Source organism: Diabrotica virgifera, chromosome 1 (assembly GCF_917563875.1).
Source record: "Diabrotica virgifera virgifera chromosome 1, PGI_DIABVI_V3a".
NCBI classification, from domain to species: Eukaryota; Metazoa; Arthropoda; class Insecta; order Coleoptera; family Chrysomelidae; genus Diabrotica; species Diabrotica virgifera.
Window position 1 is genome coordinate 123,136,607 of NC_065443.1, and position 21,997 is coordinate 123,158,603.

The following is a 21,997-nucleotide window of genomic DNA, read 5'->3' on the forward strand; positions in this document are numbered from 1 at the left end:
CGTTATTTGAGATGATTTTGTTTTATTTACTTTAGTTCGCCATTTTGTGTACCATTCACTGAGTATGTCCAGATGGTGTTGCAGGTTTTTAACTTATACATTTTTTTCGTAAACGTGGTTAGTTAGTTTATTACTAATAGTGTAGGAAACAAAGGTTGAACCTTACAAAATGGACATAAGTCCGGTTTTATTTTTTTTCTGGTATATCAAGGGGTGCTTATTATAAGACTAACTTTTTCTGAAAAAATTTCGCCCCGGAACCCCCCTTTTCACCCCTTTAAATGGGGTAATTTGTGGTTTTTGCGGAACGTAGCCCTTCCTGTACCTTTTACAAAAAATTTCTTTTATAGAAATATGAAGAGGACTATATTTTCTACGATTTATTTCCCGACAGCATCTGTCTATCATCCACCGTTTAGCGGGGGGTGGCGCCCCAAAGTTAATAAGTTTTTAAAAAAGATGTTTTTAAAAAATATATATTTTTCCCTAACTGTAATGGAAATTAAGAAGAAATTCTGCGGCAATCATTCACAAATAGCTAATTGATTTTTTGGTATAGGTTTCACTTAGGGGTAATTGCCCTATTTTTAATTACAGGGTGCTACATTTTAAAAAACCCCTTTTTATACCATCTGAACCGTTTATGCTAGAGTAAAAAGACTTTCAGCGATTACCCATGTACTGGTGCTATTTACAAATTTGTATAATGCACCCCCATTTTTTCCCGGAACCACCCCAAAAAAGAAGAATTAATAAATAAAGTGATTTTCTTGGAATCCTTCACACACAATGCCCTTTATTAATTTGTTTCATATATCATTTTGTGCACGTTATTATTACCCATGCATGGACACCAAAAGCGATTTCCTAGTGCAACCCCTGTAGCCAAAAAAAAAATAAATGAAATGGGGGGTTGAAATTTTTTTTTGTTTTTTGCTTTTTGATCCATATGGGCATATGCTTCATCAATAGTGCTTTTCAAAAATATGTATGGTTATTGCAACATCCCTGCGGAAACCACCCCTATCCTTGAAAATATACTGCAGAAACTACCCCTATCCCTTGGCGAGCATGTTTTTACGATTTTCTCATTACCTATGCATTCTTTTTAAACAAAACTTATGCAAGGTTAAAGACCACTATTTACTCTAAAAATTAGGTCCTATTCATTTTTTTCGTATAAGCAACCGTTACGGCACAGTGGCGCCGTAAACCTCATATATGCTTTGGCGGACTCCAGTTTTTGTTTATTTTTTCGTCATCTGTTCGTTTTATTGATAAAGTACTTATGTAAAGTAAAACAACAAAGTGTAACCTATAAATTATGACTTATGCACATTTTACAACCTTTGCGCCCCAAAGCCACAGTGGTGGCCCAAAATCAATTTTTGCATATTTTCGCCACCTACATGCATTTTATTGCATTAATGCTACCTTAATAGCACAATATTTACCCTTAGGTGGTCGCTAAGCAGTGGCGGATCCAGGGAGTGGTGATGGGGGGTGATCACCTCCCCCCCTCTCAAACCCAGTGATATTATATTCAAAGAATATAAAAATATTAATTTATTTTTATAGAAATTTAGCCAATTGGCACCCCCTCTTAACGATGCTGGATCCGCCACTGTCGCTAAAGCGTAAAAAGTCATTCTTATAAAAATAGTATTAATATAAGTATTTCTATAAAAATAAATGAATATTTTTATAATCTTTAAATATAATATCACTTAGTTTGAGAGGGGTGGAGGTGATCGCCCCCATCACCCCTCCCTGGATCCGCCACTGCTTAGCTACCACTTAGGGGTCAATATTGTGCTATCAAGGTAGCATTAATGCAATAAAATGCGTGTAGGTGGCGAAAAGATGCAAAAATTGATTTTGGGCCACCACTGTGGCTTTGGGGAGCAAAGAATGTAAAATGTGCATAGGTCATAATTTGTAGGTTACACTGTGTTGTTTTATTTTACATAATTACTTTATCAATAAAACGAACAGATGACGAAAAAATAAACAAAAACTGGAGTCCGCCAAAGCATATATGAGGTTTACGGCGCCACTGTGCCGTAACGGTTGCTTATACGAAAAAAATGAATACGACCTAATTTTTAGAGTAAATGGTGGTCTTTAGCCTTGTATAAGTTTTGTTTAAAAAGAATGCATAGGTAATGAGAAAATCGTAAAAACATGCTCGCCAAGGGATAGGGGTAGTTTCTGAAGTATATTTTCAAGGATAGGGGTGGTTTCCGCAGGGATGTTGCAATAACCATATATATTTTTGAAAAGCACTATTGATGAAGCATATGCCCATATGAATCAAAAAGCAAAAAACAAAAAAAAAGTTTCAAGCCCCATTTTATTTATTTATTTTTGGCTACAGGGGTTGCACTAGGAAATTGCTTTTAGTGTCCATGCATGGGTAATAATTACGTGCACAAAATGATATATGAAACAAATTAATAAAGGGCATTGTGTGTGAAGGATTCCAAGAAAATCACTTTATTTATTAATTCTTCTTTTTTGGGGTGGTTCCGGGAAAAAATGGGGGTGCATTATACAAATTTGTAAATAGCACCAGTACATGGGTAATCGCTGAAAGTCTTTTTACTCTAGCATAAACGGTTCAGATGGTATAAAAAGGGGTTTTTTAAAATGTAGCACCCTGTAATTAAAAATAGGGCAATTACCCCTAAGTGAAACCTATACCAAAAAATCAGTCACTTATTTGTAAATAATTTCCGCAGGATTTCTTCTTAATTTCTGTTACAGTTAGGGAAAAATATATTTTTTGAAGTTATACTTCTTTACGTGCGATATGAGGGTGAATTTTTATATGTTAAAACCTACGATCCCGGCGCGTGCGCATTATAACTTTGTTCTGATTGAATGTTCAAATGACATGTCAAAAATTATCCAATATGGCAGCTGTAGCGCAGCTGTGGTTTGGACGGTTGACGGTTTGGTTATGTATGGTTGTTGCGTTTTAAAATTTGTGGGAAGAGAAACAACAAAGGTTAGTTAATAGTTATACTGCCTTTTTAAATAGTTTTCATATTATATTTTTGAAGTTATACTTCAAAATGTTTTAATTTATGTATGTATCAGTCCAGAAAAGGTGTGGAAAGAATATATTAGTGTTTTTAAATATATTTTTCTACAAACGTGTTAAAAATGCATTTTTAGGACTCCATAGGAGCGTTAAAAATGCTACTTTAAGGCACTAGTGCTTTAAACATTTTAAGGCACTGCAGTTAAAAGTGAATTGTCAAATTGTGAAACGTCAAAATATTTATATTTCATTTATTAACATTAATATTAATAATACAACTTGTGCAATTTGAAAAAGGTGGTTTAAAAGGTTTTTTATTATAATTTTGTGTCTTTGGATTTGTCTTCCTTGGGCGTAAAATAATAAAACATCTATTTTTATATTTCACTTGTCACCGTGATGTATAATTATGTATATCTGAAAGGTAAGTTGCATGCGGCTTGATGGCCTTGTTGGTAGAGCATTGGACCAGAGATAAAAAAATCGCGAGATTGCGGGTTCAAATCCCGGACGATTCACACTTTTTCTTTTTTTTTTAATATTTGGTATATTTGGTTCATTTTTGGTAATTATTGTTAATTTTTTGTATTGTAACTGTTAAGTAGGTATATTTATTTCGTTGCAATTATATTATAATAGAAGTATAACTTCTTACGTGCGTACAAAGTACACACACATTCTTTTTTTAAAAACATCTTTTTTAAAAACTTGTCAACTTTGGGGCGCCACCCCCGCTAAACGGTGGATGATAGACATATACTATCGGGAAATAAATCGTAGAAAATATAGTCCTCTTCATATTTCTATAAAAAATTTTTGTAAAAGGTACAGGAAGGGCTACGTTCCGCAAAAACCACAAATTACCCCCTTTAAAGGGGTGAAAAGGGGGGTTCCGGGGCGAAGTTTTTTCAGAAAAAGTTAGTCTTATAATAAGCACCCGTTGATATAACAGAAAAAAAATAAAACCGGACTTGTGTCCATTTTGCAAGGTTCAACCTGTTTCCTACACTATAACTTAGGGGAGTAATGTGTAGTGTGTGTTGAGTAATGTCAACTACAAAAAAACGCTTATTGAATCCGAACGTCTGCGGTTCCTCAGGTGAGTACCGATCCCACAAGGATAGAAATTATTTTCCATTTATTAAATTTTTAATAAAGAAAAATTTCCCACCCAGCCGAGATTCGAACTCACAACCTTTAAGTCCAAAGGTAGGTTCTCTTACCACTGAGCCAAGGAGGGGTTTTGAATATGTTCGACGAATAAAGTATCTAGAGTCGTCCCATATCTTATAGTTCCTTCGTTTTTTGAATTGATCATACAAAATAAAAAATTTGCATTAAAAAAATCGGCAGTGGTCAGCATCTTTGGATGCAAAATTAAGAGCGTAGGCGCAAAATTTCGGGTCAACGCTTTTTAAATGCATTCATTTTTTTTTTAATGAAAAATCTAAATGCAGAATGAAAGATTACATTATTACCGAGGGCCGAAAGTCCCTGAAAACTTCCATAATGTTTATGTTAATAAGTTACAGGGGTAAAAAAGAGAAAATTGGGTGTGATTTTTAATTTCAAATATCTCATTCCAAAGAAAGTTTTTGTTTATTCTAAGTGACTTTCGACCCTCGGTAATAATGTAATCTTTCATTCTGCGTTTAAATTTTTCAAAAATATTTATTAGTTTTCTCAGGATTCGAAAAAAATGAATGCATTTAAAAAGCATTGTCGAAATTTTGCGCCTACGCTTTTAGCTTTAAAATCATCAGTTATTGCCCACCTAATTATTGGTATTATTATATAATATGGCTGTTCATTGTTCTTTAAAGTATCTCTCAAAGCAATCCATATATTCGAGCATGTAGTATTTGCGTTGATAACATTGAAAAATATTATCTAATCTGTTCATCACGTACAGTCCTGATTAATAAGATATTTTTTTCATAAAATAATATAAGATGCCAGATTTAAAAACAAGCGAAATATAATACCTATTTGTCTAAATTATTTCTACTTAGATATTGTAGTATGAATTGTAGAAATGACCACATACTAACTTTTGGGTTTAAGCCACAATTAATTGTAATGTAATATTGATTGTAATAAAAAAATAAATAAATTTTATAATTATTTCTAGGCGAGGAAATAAAGCACTAAAATCATCCAAACATTTAATTTTTTTAAATAAAACGGATCGTTATGAAACCTTTTGCATTCAATTCGGGAGAACTTTAGGAAAATTCTTAGAAAGTATTCGTAAGAAAGAATTCGTAGAAATGGTCTCCACGCAGCTGGGATTTTGGGCACCACACCTTTATTACCTATCATTACCTTTATTCTCTGTGATGTTGAAAAGATAAATCCAGTCGCAAAATTTTCTGGTCCTTTGACAAACAGGAGAAATCCATTGCGAACAAATTTTGCTGAAACCCAATTTGTTGTATAGTGAAACCTACACACACCAATATCATTAGATCTTTCTAACAATAGTGGAAAGCTGCTCACTGTATGGCTTAAAAACGTAGGTGACAAATAAAAGAATGGAAACAGAATAAAGCCAATGGAAATGATGTTTTGGAGAAGAAGCCACAGATTAACACCAATGAACAAAGTGAGAAATGAACAAATTAGGAAAGTAATGAAGAAAAAGAAAATTATTCTGGTGGAAGAAAGAACGAGACAAGAATAACACTGAGAACTTAAAAATGGAAACCAAATAGAAGGAGGAAAAGAGGATGTCCTAGATTACAGTGGAACGAAAAGAGGATGTCCTAGATTACAGTGGAACAGGCAAATAAATATAGCAATCGAAAAAAGACACAGATAAGTAAAGTAAGAAAATAATCAGTATCATATATACTAATCATCAGATCATTTAGGTACATCAGTGATTTAAAATGGATCTGAAGTTACCAATACGATTATATCACAATAGTAAAACATAAATATTTTAATTATAAACAATGTTAACAAACAAAATAAATTGGCGAATGGATTTAGTGGCCGCAGTCATATAAACCGAAATAAACAACAACAAAAAACAAATAACCAATTGTTTTTGTTAGCCAATGTTATTTTATCATACACATCCTGTTTTCAACTGATAATATAATAATATAGAATACTTGATACAACTGATATCTATAGGAGCTGAAATAATTATTTACTAGAGTGTTCCCAAAAGGCAGAATAAAAGGCCACATTGGAAAATTTATTTATTTTCCAATATTGATGTAATAATTACCACAGTGATTTGTTTTCTTCAAAATGTAACTTGATAAAATTATTTCTTTTCTTAGAAATATTTCATACAATATTTGGTCAAACAATATAGTAGACTATAAATAAGTAACAGCAAAAACCGCAAAAATGGAAAATTGAAACTACCTTGGGGGGTCAAAATGTCAATTAACGTAGTTCACATTTTATTGGAGTCAACTTTCATTCGATAGTATGTAATTACAAAACTGAAATGAGACAAGAAAATAGGTTTAGAACAAAAATATATATTTTATTTTAAGGACCAATTCAAAAGCATTATATGACCTAGAAAAAACGCAACTAAACTTAAACAAAAAAAGATCTTTACTGGTTTATTCTGAAAGGAACATATGGAACTTTACAGGAAGTACTAATGTACTTGCATGTACATCCATTTTTCTTTCTACCAATTGATATTAAAATTTATATTTTCTTTTGTCATTTACCATCTTACTTTTCTCTAAGAAGAGGTTAGTAAATAATGTGATATTTTTTTGCATATGAGCCCAGACACAAATAAATTGTATCAAAACAAATATACGGAAAAAGTAATGTCTGGCGCAATTTAATCTCTTGTATAATATTTTCTGGAAATCATATTATTAACTGTGCACTGAAGAAATTCTCCACGACATAAGTTGAATGATTTAAATAGTTTGCAGAAAGTGTTTACTTAACAATTTCTGAAATTCCATTGTTAACGCCCACAACAAACGACTTTCTGAACATAAAATTTTCCAAAATTTAAGTATTCTCAAGAAACTATGAGAAATATAATTTCACAATTAAAACAAAAATTGAAAATAGTTATTTTTCAAAGATTACCAAAAAAAATGAACATGCTCTTGGGCCCAAGATTGCTAAGTTTGCTAAGCCACAAGATTGCTAAGTTTTTTCTCAAGAATTGGCTGTAGAATGGACCCATGCTGTTGGTAGACTCATTTCAAAAGACACTGAGGAAAATAAAAAAAATGGGATATGGATTCTACAAGTTAAGTTTTTACAATCAACACATATCCCATCTAAATATTCAAACTTATCATCTAACCCTATAAAAAAAACACTTCTTACAAAAAAAAAGACGGAAAAACATTTTAAACATTTTTGTAGGTTATAACAAACTTTTAAATTTATCGGGTTTTGCAGTGAGATTTTTGGTTTTAGGCCCAAATCGTCAAAAAAAAGTTGATAGTTTACACTGTTGGATATGAAGCCTTCTATGACACTATCATCCAATGGACAACATCTGACCAAAGAGTTGGCAGAAGCTGAATAAGGCCAGATCTTTGTATATAGACAAACTGTAGCGTGTAGTCTACATACTTTTATTTTTCGATTTAGGTATATTAAACAGCCTTTTTTATACTTAAGTGTGTCTGTTACAAAACAGCTAAAAATTAAGCATTTAACTTAATTTTAATAATAATTTAAAAAATAGACTTTGGATACAAGATACACTTATTTATTGCAGAAACCGTTTAAGTGAAACTTTTTCAAAAATTTATAACTTAAAAACTTACCTATAGAAAAAAAAATTAAAAAATAGATTATGTACCTAACGCAATAGCATGTTTTTGATTTGTAAAAAATATTTGAAGGAGACTAGACCTATACCTATACTGTTCCCATACCAAGCAACTCATATATGAGCCACATCGATTTATCCAAAAGATTAGCATCTCACCCGTGAGCCAGGGATCATACTGCACATAATGGCAATTTAAATAGCTATGGCCTATGAGGACGAAACTTATTGGAAGGGATACGCGAAACGATCGTGCGCGAATAGTGGAGAACAATTGCAACTTTCTTAAATGATTCATATTGTCAATTGAAATTGTCAAATTGACGTACATTTCATATCTATTGTCATTTAGAAAGAAAAAATATATATTTTGCCACAATATTGATATGATATGCAATTATTATATAAAGGTAAATTTAATTAATTGTATTTTGCTTGCAGTACTGCATTTTAATAACTAATTTTACTTACTACATACAATTATTTACGTTTTAATACATATACATATAGTGGCTAAACACCCCTTTAGGGGTTACGCCGCTTACGCTCTCTAGATCTATGGTTTGAGGTAGATCAGTCCTCATGTTCGTTATTTAATTTTCTCGGTTATTTTTCTCCACTCTTTCCTGTCTCTAGTTTTTTCTTTCCAATGTCGTATGCCCGCCTTGTTGAGATCACTTACTACTTCTTGTAACCATGTAGATCTTGGTCTTCCACGTCTTCTCTTGCCAGCTGGTGTCCATTCCAATATTGAGAATATCGTCGTGGTTGATCAGGATCTCCATATGTGTCCTAGCCATTTTGCTCTTTGCTGTTTTATTTTACACACTATATCTTCCTTAATTTCATCCAGTAGCTCAAGGTTCGTTCTTTGTCTAAATTCATTGTCACTTATTTTTATTGGTCCTAGTATTGCTCTTAGTATTTTTCTTTCTTGTATTCTAAGGTTTTCCTCTTGTTTTTTTGTCATGCTAAGAGTTTCTGCTGCATACATCATCGTCGGTCGAATTATTGTTTTGTATACTTTCATTTTTGATTTCTTACTCAATAACTTATTTTTAAGTAATTTTTTATTTGCATGGAAGCTCTTATTTGCTGTAATAATCCTTTCTTTGATTTCGGTTTCTCTTTCTCCATTGTTTGTTATTAATATTCCTAAGTATTTAAATTTTTCGACTTCTTCAAAAGTGTATTCTCCTACTCTAACCTTTCTCTTTTCAAAGTTTTTGTCAAATCTCATTATTTTGGTTTTTTCTTGGTTTATTTTTAATCCCATTACATTACGTTTTAATAACATAACCTAAATCTTATTTTTTCTTCTTATTATTTTTTTTGGACTATGGCCTTGACAATAATTATCCAGTAACCAGGACCATATGATTGGCCAATATAATTAAAAGTGCAAATAAAAGTGCAGAGCGTAGAAACTAGGTATCGCTTTTCTGAACTTGCACGGTCCCAATATGGCAGCTCTTTATACGGCATTTCACTATAACGGCGCTCTTCAATTAAGGCATGATTTCGATATACGGCCTAAAATGTTTCGCATAACGGTTAGCTGGAGAGAAAAATTTTGAAATTTGCAATTAAAAAGAGGACATTAAAACATATTTGCAATCTGCTGCACCTTTAAATGTTTCGAGATTAACAATCCAAAGAAACTGGATTATGGAAAATGGAAAAACTATTGATTATACAGAATAAGGACAATAACAAACGGAGAATGCCAATGAATCAACTGACTATTCAGGAAATAGATTTAATAGGGAACTTGCATAAAATTTTAAATTCGAAAAAAATGTTATAAACACAACAGAACATAATTTAAAACATGTATCAAAGATAAAAAAGTTTTGTTTGTTTTTCGTTTGGCCCCTAAAGACGATTAAAAATTCAAATTATACCAGCCAGCCCAAAACGCGTCATGACGTCATCAGGCTATATGTTTACGTTCTGAACCAACAAAGTAAACAAAATTGTATATAATTTCAAATTAGACATTATAAACGTCAGTAGAAAATGCAGTTATGTGACGTTACAAGTGTTTTTGATCGTTTGAACTATTCATAGAAAATTTGTACTTTTACAAAATGGTTTTATTTTCCATAGTAAAACTTCTTTCCTTTCCTTAAATAACTATATCAAACTCCAATCTCAAAAAACTGGTATATATTATTACAATGACATACGATAAATGTCATTAGAATTTAAATATTTTTCCTTTATTCCGTGACGACGAGCTGGCCAAATACCCAAGTAGGTGGAGGCCAATAAACTAAAGAAGAAGCAGAAGAATATAACTACCTAAATATAACCATAAACTGAACCATATAGTTACACTATGTGACGTCACGGGTCGTTTGAACTAATTTAAAATACAGAAGACTTTAAATTTGTACAGTACAACCTCGTTAATCTGGACCTTGTTCATCCGGATGTCCAGATTATCCGGGTCAATCTGGAATGAAAAAATAAAAATAATTTTGATAATTATACGTATGTATGTATGTAATGCGATTTCCTGGTCACTAAATTGTTGCCTTGAGTGATCAGACAGTCTTTGGGACACTTTTTTGTAAATAAAAACTAATGCTAGCGTAAATCATATAGGGTGTAAATATAGTAAGTTATCATTTCACATGTAGGTTTATTAACCTTATTATATTTCTGGATTATCCGGATTTTCGATTTACCAGATCGCTTCCGGTCCCAGTTGGTCCGGTTAAACGAGGTTGTACTGTACTTCTAAGTTATTATGAGTTTTTGAAGCATGAAATTTTGGAAATCACATTCTTGTACAAAGCTGAACATTATTATGTAATAAAAAAAATGTGCAAGTTCCCTATTATTTTTAAAAATTTAAAGAATGGAGCATAATCTGAAAATGAAAGGTGAAGCAGTTATGCCCGATGAGGCCACATCTAAGGAATATCCCAATATTTTAAAGGGATTTTTTTAAAGAGTTAATTATAAAGAGTTATATAACCTGAACAAGTGTTTAACGTAGACGAAACAGGGCTTTATTGGAAGCGAATGACCGATCGCACATACATTTCAAAAACTGAAAAAACTGCATCTGGTTATAATTTTGATTGTTGGTGCAAATGCAGCGGGTAATTTTAAGCTAAAACTCATACACATATTTTATGAAACATCAAGTTGTTTCACTTTTGTTTATAGATTTTTGTTGGTTTTGGAGTACGTTCCATGTTACGTATTTAACAAATTTGGAACCGATTCCATTGAATTTATATGAATTTGTATTGGAATAATTGATTCGGTATACAGCTTTTCACTTTGCGGCCAAGTTTTGTGGAACGTATCTAGGCCGTAAATGGAGGAAAGTTGAAAAAAGTGCACTTAGGTGGTTTCCGAAATAAACGATTCAATTATGAATTAACCTTACCTTGGGTGAGAGTGGTTGGCAGTCCCTCTTTCATCAGCTCCCAATTTGAATCCAACTGCTCACTGGCTTGTAAGTAATACCTTCCATCTGTCCATAAAAGGGCTTCTTTATCTGTGATAATAGCAGTACCGGCGGATCCTGTGAAGCCGGTTATAAAGGCCCTGTATTCATCACATTCGGCTAGGTATTCACTATTATGGGCATCACTGGAAGGGACAATGTAAGCACTTATAGGTTCTTTGACATATTTTTTGTTTTGCATAAGAGCCCTTAGCTGCTGTAGAAGCTTTGTCGTTGATTTTGGTGGACTCATTTTTAGTTAAAAAGAAACTATGCTTTTCAATAATTGGTATATTATACTTCTGCTAAACCGAATACTTTTAACGAGTGACACCACATCGGAATAACTAAAACTGCTAGTATTAGTATTTCATCTTTACTGGTGTCAATTAATTTATACATAAATCAAATCTTATCTTACTTGTAAAGTATTAAAATTAAAAATACTTTCAAACCGTATTATATATCTATGTTCAAACCACTAAACCACATAACCTTAAACGTAAACGTCATCCACTGTCACTGACCGGAACACGGAACACAAACAAACAATTGGAAATAGTGTTGCCTAACTTGCAAATTATTGAATTTTTATCACAGGGAAAAAAGTTATTTACAATAATTTGCCATATATTTTGGTATTATCAAAGAATACATAACGACCACGGTCGGTGTGTATTCTTTGGTATTATTGTGAAATAAATATTAAGAGCGTAGGCGCAAAATTTCGGATCAATACTTTTTAAATGCATATATTTTTTTAATCCTAAGAAGACTAATATTTTTGAAAAATTTAAATGCAGAATGAAAGATTATTAATATTATTACCGAAGGCCGAAAGTCCCTTATAGAATTAACAAAAAGTTTCTTTTGAATGAGATATTTGAAAGATATCGTGACTTCTTCTTCTTCTTGTGGTGCTTTCTCCTTATAGTGGAGGTTAGCGACTACACTTGCAAATCTGTCTCTGTCCAATGCGGCTCTAAACAAATATTATGTTGAATCAAGGCCGGTCCAGTCTCTAGTCTCTGAAGGCCGCGCGTCTCACCATCAAATAATTTGATCAAACAGTTTGAGCAAACTTGACGTACTTGAGGAAGTACGTCAAAGTGACGTCACAATTGCAGTTTTTTTGAAATTCTAATAATCTGTGCTCTCACTATCAGTCTAGTTTGATCAAATTTTTTGTATTGAGTTGTCTAACTTGTTTGTACTTTATTTAAAATTAAAATTTTTCATTATTATCCACAATGAACACTCAGGATGTGACGTCACTAACTGTCACTTTTAATTTGCTCAAACCAGTTTGATTAAATTATTTGATGGTGGTACGCGGTATTTAGACAACTCAATACAAAAAATTTGATCAAACTAGACTGATAGTGAGAGCACAGATTTTTAGAATTTCAAAAAAACTGCAATTGTGACGTCACTTTGACGTACTTCCGGAGTTTGCTCAAACTGTTTGATCAAATAATTTCTAACTTTTCTGACTTTAATGATTTTTAGCAGTTCCCTATCTGTACCTATTATCCTCAGAACATCTTCGTTGGTGGTGTGGGTTGTCCAAGGTTCTTCAAGATTCTTCTATAAAGCCAGAGTTCAAAGGCTTCTAACTTGTTCATCAGTGTTGTGTTGAGTGTCCAGGCCTCAGTTCCGTACAAAAGTTTTGACCACACATAGCAATGCAGAAAACGGCACCTAAGGCGGATATTAATGCTACTGTTACAAAATAAGCTTTTCATTTTGATAAACCCCTGTCGGGCTACCTTTATTCTCGCTCTTACTTCTTGTTTATAATCAAGTTGATTGTTGAACTAGCAACCAAGATATTTGTATTGGCTTACGTATTCAAGCTGTTGGTGTTTCACATATATTGGAAGAGGTAAATTTTTGTTCCTTGATATTTTCATAACTTTGGTTTTCGCAGTATTGATCTTCATCCCCAATTTTTCACAACTCTCAAGTAACCCTATCCAACAGTATCTGCAGACTATGGTCCGAATCAGTCATTAATACCGTGTCATCTGCATAGCGGATGTTATTATAACTCTCTGACCGTTTATCCTGATTCCTTCTAAAGAGTGTGGTAAAGCGTTCGCAAATATTACCTCAGAGTAGACGTTAAACAGTATGGGTGATAGCACACAACCCTGTCTAACACCTCGTTGTATTTCAATTAGCCTTGACGTGTTACTATTGGTCTTTATGATTGCTGTCTAATTCCAATAAATACCTAGACTCTATAATTTTAGAATCATTTTTGTCGACTCCGATGTTGTTCAATCTTTCTATCAAGGTCTTGTGCTTCACCCTATCGAACGCTTTCTCAAAATCTATAAAACAGACAAAAAGGTCTGCTTGCTGATCTTTGCATCTTTGTGCCGGAGCTTGAAGACAGAATATATTGCTTCTCGTGTCCCCATACCTTTCCTGAAGCCAAATTGTTCTTGACCGGTGACCTCGTCACATCTTTTACATATATTCTGTTCTGTATGATTCGCAAGAAAAGCTTCAGAATGTTATTTAATAGACTTTTAAGGCGGAAGTCCTTTAATAGACTTTTTAGGCAGCGTTATGAAGACAGATTCAAGCAATGTTTTAGGGATCGCCCCTATATTGTAATACAATCGCCCCTGTATTAAATAGTCCAAGAAGAAAGGTCTAAGTTTTCCTCGTTGATTAACTTCAATAGCTCAGCTGGTATTTCATCTTTTCCTACATATTTTTTGTTTTTTAGTTGAAGTAGAGCATACTCCAGTTCGGACTTCAGTATTGGAGGACCTTCGTCGTTTTCTTTATTTAATGTAGGAGGTTCTCTGATGTCATAGAAGAGTTCCTTTATATAGTCTTCCCACATGTTTATTTGTTCTTCAGGGCTTGAAATCAGTTTGCCTTCTGCGTTGATTAGATTATTTGGTCCTTATGAGTATGTCGTGCCTGTGAATTCTTTGAGTTTCTTATGAAGATGGAAGTCATCATGTTTTTTATATAAGTTTTTGATCTCTTCACATTGTTCTATTATCAATTTTTCTTTTGCAATTTTTATTTTTTGTTTAATGGTTCTATTTATTGCTTTGTACATTGCTTTGTGCTGGTTGCATTTTCTCCTTTCATCCATTAAATCCAATATTTCCTCTGTCATCCATCTTTGCTTCCGTGGTCGTGGTCGTTGTTCTGTGATCATTTCGATTTCCTCCCAGTTTTGTTCTATATCTTGTGCTCTGTCTTCTTATTTGTTGGTAATTTCTATGTAATTTCTTTAAGTTTGATGTTCAGCTGCTCTTCTGTTTTCTTTTTGGTTTTTTCATCTTTGAGTTGTTCGGATATGCGTCTAATAGTTTTCTTTTGTGGTGGTTTACATATTTTTAATCGCACTTCCATCTGCACTTCCATATCTTGACTAAAGTTTCTAAACCAAGGCCAGAATAAAAAAAAAGATATTTGAAATTAAAAATCACACTCAATTTTATATCTTCTTTTTCACTACTGTAACTTATTACAATAAACATTATAGAAGTTTTCAGGGACTTTCGGCCCTCGGTTACATAATCATCCATTAAATTTTTCAAAAATACTTATTAGTTTTCCCGGGATTCGAAAAAATTGAATGCATTTAAAAAGCATTAGCCCGAAATTTTGCGTCTACGCTCTTAATAACAATATTAAAAAATATCTAGTCTTGTAAGTAGAGTACATCAAAAGTAGATTTGGTTAAATTTACGCATAATGAAAATGAAAGGAGAACAGTAAAACAAATTCCTAAAATGTAACAGAGAACACACGCGCCTCATGATAAAACAGAGATATTGCACGATTAAACACTCGTTTCACTGCATACTGCATGATACGAAAAATAGGTGAAGATTATCAATTAAGTGGAGCGAGATAATGGACACACCTAAGGGAAGCTTACATCCGTGATGTCATGGAATAGCTGTTGATGATGGTGACATCTATACTGTAAAATTCTCAGCAAGTTCCTAAAATGTTATGAGCGTATTCTGTGTTACTGGATGTTATATGTATGTGAAACCTGGATCATAAAGGTTAATATCTATGATGAACAAATTAAAAGCCTTCAAGATGTGGTCATATCGTAAAATGCGTAAAATCTCATAATTTCAGCGCATTTCATACATAGAAGTCTTAAACAGAATAGGCCAAGGCGAAGGTGACATGACAAATAATATGATATGATAATAAAGAGAAAACTTGAATATCTGAGGCATATAATGAGAGAGCAGATACTGGATAATTGGTAGAAAAATATTCATGGCTCCGAAACCTTCGTCAATGGACTTGCTTATCAGCAGATATAATAATAATAATATCGTATGGCATTTTTGCCGGGGAGATCCTTTCGGATAGTTCCAGCGCCAATTACATCTTTAACCCTGTTTCAAGTAACTAGTGTCGATGTACACTAGCCCAGGGGGACCGACGGCTTAACGTACTCTCCGAGGCACGGTGAGACGGCTCGTGTCATTATTGGAAATGAAACTGGTTTGTCTTTGGCAGGGATCGAACCCACGTCTACTGGCGTATGAGGCCAGCGTTTATGCCGTTACTCACGGCCGCTCACTATCAGCAGATGAATTATTGTTATATGACGCGAAAGATCGAGCAGTCTCGGCAAATTGTCCAGGAAGCTACCCACGTCTAAAATTTGGGGACGGCACTCAAAGAAGAAGAAGTATTTACACAAGTGAAATATTTATTTATAAGTTTTATATTTTATGGCGAATTAAATTTAGTGTGTGATGAATAGTATGTATGTGTAAGTAAAATTACGCTGTCTTTGATGTAGTATGCAGTCCTGCTTCATTTCTCTCTCCCCAGCGCGCTGGACTGTGAAATCTCTAATAAAAAGACTCATCCAAAATAACAGCAATGGAAATGAATTGTAGATATTAATTACCAAATCACTAGAAACAAAAGAGTAAGGAATACTGATATCAGAGAGCGCAGAAAAGAGGTATTCATCATTGAACTCACTGCATTCAAACTGCATTCTGTGTCGCTTATTCCACAGTGCACACAGCTACCATCCTTGCCTGTCTTCTTAAGGTATGCTCTACTCTAAATTACCTCTGTTCCGTAAGGAATTGGATGAAGAAATAATTCGTGCTTTTATATTTGCACTCCACCCACTCCTCCACGACTGGGATCAGAGTCCTTGTCCATGCAGCCCTCCACTAGTTTACCCACTCTTCCGGCAATTTTATTACGGTTTCTGTTCTTTCGTCTGTCTTCTCTTGATTTCGTTTGCCGTATGTTTTGGCTCTTCCTTTTACCTGGTAGAATGTATTAAGATGGCTGGAAAAACTATATGAAATTACGACAGATAAAGTTGATCAGATATGGCAAGTGGTGAAAGCATTTTATGGAAGTGTTTAAAAAACCTGAAATAAATTAAGCTGAAATAAATTTTAAAGAGACTGGCTAGTCGTATATTTTTAATTCCATTAAAAATTATATATTACAGCGTTTAAAAAATTATTTATTTATTAATAAGTCAATTACGATTTCATAAATATTTTATATTTCAATCAAATCATGATACTATAAACAACGAGATAGTATCTTCCCGTAGCGCAAGTACGTCCGAGTTCGCGCATGATGACGTAACTGGAGACCGGAAGTTGAATTTGAATTCGTGTTAAAGTTAAATGGGATTTGTATGCATTATATGATGAAATTATTCAATTAGCAAAATTACATTAAACTTCAATGTATTCGAAAAATATTTAGTGTCGAGATTCCTACCAAAATAACTGTCAAAGATAAAATATAAAATACACTTAAGGCCGCGTCCCACCATCAAATAATTTGATCAAACTGAAGACCGCGTCTCACCATCAAATAATTTGATCAAACAGTTTGAGCAAACTCCGGAAGTACGTCAAAGTGACGTCACAATTGCAGTTTTTTGAAATTCTAAGAATCTGTGCTCTCACTATCAGTCTAGTTTGATCAAATTCTTTGTATTGAGTTGTCTAACTTGTTTGTACTTTATTTAAAATTAAAATTTTTCGTTTGTTCCAACACGACCGAGAACCGTCACGAAACGGTAACGCTTCTGCGCAGTAAACAAAATCCGTTCCAACAAAAATATGATCGTCATCGGATCGTCCTTCCCACTGTTCCAACAAGAATTGTGATCTTTCGGTGACGGTTTCGTGATGATCATTTCAGTAATCGGGCAAATGCATAATGTGCTGGTTGGACTGACTTGCGCACTAGGATTTAATTCTTTAAAGTTTTTGAGCCTTTGATCAACTAAAAGCACACAAGCTGTCACCAACAAAAATGACAAATATATGATTACCGTCATGGGACGATAACTGGGCGATACAATTACGAACATGCGCACAACAAACGGTACAAGTAGTTTCGTGACGGTTTCTGGACCGTCCAAAAGTTCATGTTGGAACAAACCTATTATTATCCCCAATGAACACTCATGATGTGACGTCACTAACTGTCACTTTGTGTCACTAACTGTCAAGTTTGATCAAATTATTTGATGGTGGGACGCGGCCTTGAAAGTGACGTCACATCCTGAGTGTTCATTTTGGATAATAATGAAAAATTTTAATTTTAAATAAAGTACAAACACGTTAAGGCAGCGTCCCACCATCAAATAATTTGATCAAACTGGTTTGAGCAAACTGAAAGTGACAGTTAGTGACGTCACATCCTGAGTGTTCATTGTGGATATTAATGGCTGCATTCAGCAGAAAACTGCGATGACTAATCGATTACTTAGCGATGTGTAATCGCTAACGATTCTTCTGAATGGTATACTTTCATGTACATACGAAAAAGGTTATGACAACTGTCACATTTTTCAAAATGATTTGCAAATACGTGAAAGACACCCCAAGAACAGAAATGAGAATTATTATGAAATGGTAATTTATAAATAACCCCATTTAATTCATACATAGTTTCAAATTCCTGAATTTCTTGCGACATAGGTAAACCTAATAGGTACATACGAATAATCCAACAAAGCAGTTCAGATATTTATCAGTGTGATTTATATGCCTTTCAGCCTTCCTTGCCTTCAATTCATGTTTTTTTAAGATACATAACTTAAAATATACGTGTTAGACACACGTCATACGTCAATCTTATTTTGATTTGCTAAGTAATCATATTTCAAAACCGATGTTTAAAATGGCGTCCGATAAGTCATCGAATGATAACTAATCGACAATTTATGTGGCATTCAGCAGAAAATCACTAAGCGATTAGTCATCGATTGAGTCTGCTGAATGCACCCAATGAAAAATTTTAATTTTAAATAAAGTACAAACAAGTTAGACAACTCAATACAAAAAATTTGATCAAACTAGACTGACAGTTAGTATGTATAGTTTGTGTCACTAGTCAAGTTTGACTGTCAAGTTTGATCAAATTAACTGTCAATTATTTGATGGTGAGACGGGGCCTTTTTAGACAACTCAATACAAAAAATTTGATCAAACTAGACTGATGGTGAGAGCACAGATTGTTAGAATTTCAAAAAAACTGCAATTGTGACGTCACTTTGACGTACTTCCGGAGTTTCCTCAAACTGTTTGATCAAATTATTTGATGGTGGGACGCGGTCTTTAGCTTACAACCGCAAACAATTCAAACTAATCGGACATTACGAATGATTACGAACCATTACGAACTGGCCGGTCTCCGCTTACGTCACGACTTCCGGATGTGCAATATATATGTTATATCCGCTTTTACCAACTAACCTTAATAATGAAGTACCTACTTATTTGCCACCAGGCAGATATCAGGTGTCAGCCATCTGAACCGACGCATCCAGTATCAATGTCAATGTCAGCGGAATCAACGACGTCCAAGCTTTCTCACAATCTCAGCATTTTGCTAATTGTATAAAACCATCTGTCGGCTTTAATTTGTTGTTCGTAGTAATTTAGATTTAGTACATGTAACTTTAATTCTTGTATTTTTTCAAAATAAAATATTTTTTAAAAAGTCTAAAATGTTTAAAGTGATATAAAAATTGGCGCAGTCAGTAGGATCTGGAAACGTTGTTAGAACACGGAAAAGCCTAACTAACAACGGTGGATTCCAATCCTTTGATTCAGAAACGAACCATCCAAAAGGCAGAGCCGTCATCACTTTGCAGATATCTACGGATTAGGAACACCTGGTGAAGCCCCTGGTAGAGACGCTGTCGAGAACAAGACGACTAGATGTTTTTGGATTTAGTGTAAGTCTAATATTGAATCATCTCGTATATTATTATTATATTTTTTTATTATTATTATTATTGAGTACTGTTCGATATTCCAATATTGATTATACTGAAAATCAATAAAGACAACTACATATTTATTCTCATTACTTGACGTGTATACTGTAAATCGTCAATTTTTATTTATTTATTGTTGTTATAAAACGCCGGAAACACGCACTTTTCGCTCATCGGGCGGTTATTATAAGAACATTTTTTTAAATATTAAATACAACCACTAAATATTTTCTGATTATCTTTTAACTATTTGACGTTTATTCTGTTAATCGTCATTCCTTTATTTTCACTATTGTTCTTATATACACGTCTGAAACACGCACATTTCGCTAATCGGACAGTTGTTATAAAAACATTTTCTGATATTTTTTATTATTTCTGATTATTATTTGATATTTAAATTGATTTATTTGACCATTTTTATTTTTACTATTTGATATATTGACTATTCCATATTTAGATTGTTTTATTTGACCATTTTTATTTTTATTATTTGATATTTTGATTATTTCATATTTAAATTGTTTTATTAGACCATTTTTTATTTTTGATATATTGATTACCTGTTTTATTTAAATTTATTTGATCATCATGACTGACAACAGTAATACTTCTCGTCCCGCAGTCCCCGTATCTCATATCTGTGGTGTAGTGTACACGTATTATATATTGTTAGAGGCGTTATTGTTTGGAGAGGTAGGACTGTTATTCCTTTTAAATTGAGAGAAAAACTTTTGTCTGAATTACATGTAGGACATCTTGGTTCTTTTAAAATGAAGGCTTTAGCTAAGAGTTACTTCTGGTGGCCAAATATTTACTTAGATATTGAGTCTATTACTCAAAACTGTAGGGGGTGTTTACAAATAAGAAATAAACCTGAAATAAAACCATTACATAGTTGGGAATGGCCAGGAAAGCCTTGGCAAAGGCTTCATCTTGATTTTGCTGGCCCATTTTTAGGCTTCATGTGGTTAATTGTAGTTGATGCACATTCAAAATGGCCAGAAGTAGCTCGAATGTCTAAAACTACAGCAGGGTTAACAATTAAATGTTTACGTAGTATGTTTGCTAGATTTGGACTGCCCGAGCAGATGGTCACTGACAATGGTCCTCACTGGATTTCAGAGGAATTCAGTAGTTTTTGTAAAAATAATAATATAAGGCATATTTGTACTGCTCCATACCACCCAGCCAGTAATGGTCAAGCTGAGCGGGCAGTTCAATCTTTTAAGAAAGCTTTGTTATCGAGTAAGTTTGATTCTGATGAAACTGAGCAGAGATTGTTATCGTGGTTGTTAAGTTATAGAACAGCCCCACACATATCAACAGGCAAGGCTCCTTGTGAACTTATGTTTGGAAGAGTATTGAGAACTCGTTTATCTGTAATTAAAGATTCTGTTTTAATTCCAAAACAGAATATTAATTCAAAGACTGTTAAGCAGTTTTTGCCTGATGATCATGTGCAAGTTTCAATGTTTGACGGTAAGCAAAATTGGTTGGAAGGGAAGGTGGTAGAGCCGATTGGTAATGTAATGTATAAAGTAAAAACACAGAAAGGCGACCTTGTAAGAAATGTTACTCAGATGTTACCGATTCGAAAAACGGATGCATTAGATAACAAGGAAATGGCAACAGAAAATGCTGATACTCAGTTTATTAACAATAATCCTAATTCAGAAAATGACAATTTCGAACCGGCAACGGAGAGTGATAGTTCGATAAAACACTTGCGTCTAGAGAAAACCAAATACTTTGCTTCGGAGCTTCTAGACAATTGACAGTTCTCTGGATTTGGCGGGCAATTTGAAAAGTATATATATTGTACCTATACATCATATTATACAACTTATACATCATTGAGTTTAAGACAGTAAATGAAAAACCTCACTTCGCTTGGTAGATTTATCTATATAAATGTAAATGAAATTCAAAATATATTTATTAACCTAATTATATAGTACATATTAGCAATATTTTAAATAAAAAACTTTGTCATGTAGGTATGCACTTATATGTATAGGATATGTTACTTATAGTTCGGTACCTCTTGGAGACTTAGCAATTTTACCAGTATTTTGAATTTCTCTATAAAATAATTAACCATAGGAAAGTTATAAATTACAGTCAAATAATTAACCATATTATAAAAGTTATATTATTACCACATCAAAAACAGTAGGTACCTACTACCAAAGAAAAACATAAATATTTCACATAATAAAAATATTCTTAAACAAAAATGATTGTTTTCAATTAATAAGAAAAACCTTAAAGGAAAATTTAGGGTTTAAACAAACCATCTATTACAGAAATTCAAAATACGGGTGTAAAATTTCTAAGTCACCAATAATTATAACTGTCAATTGTCTAGAAGCTCCGAAGCCAAAGTATTTGGTTTTCGCTAACCGCAAGTCGATA

General features: G+C 33.3%; 1 protein-coding gene across 1 annotated transcript in view; it reads right to left on the minus strand.

Annotated features, from left to right (window-relative positions):
- LOC114333767 (xaa-Pro aminopeptidase ApepP) overlaps positions 1–11,795 on the minus strand; it is a 29,133-nt gene extending 17,338 nt beyond the window's left edge. Inside the window, exon 1 of the mRNA XM_028283760.2 lies at positions 11,233–11,795. Within this exon, the coding sequence (XP_028139561.2) occupies positions 11,233–11,545 (313 nt within the window). The 5' untranslated portion in view covers positions 11,546–11,795. The remainder of the gene's footprint in view (positions 1–11,232) is intronic.
- Positions 11,796–21,997: the final 10,202 nt, after the last annotated feature.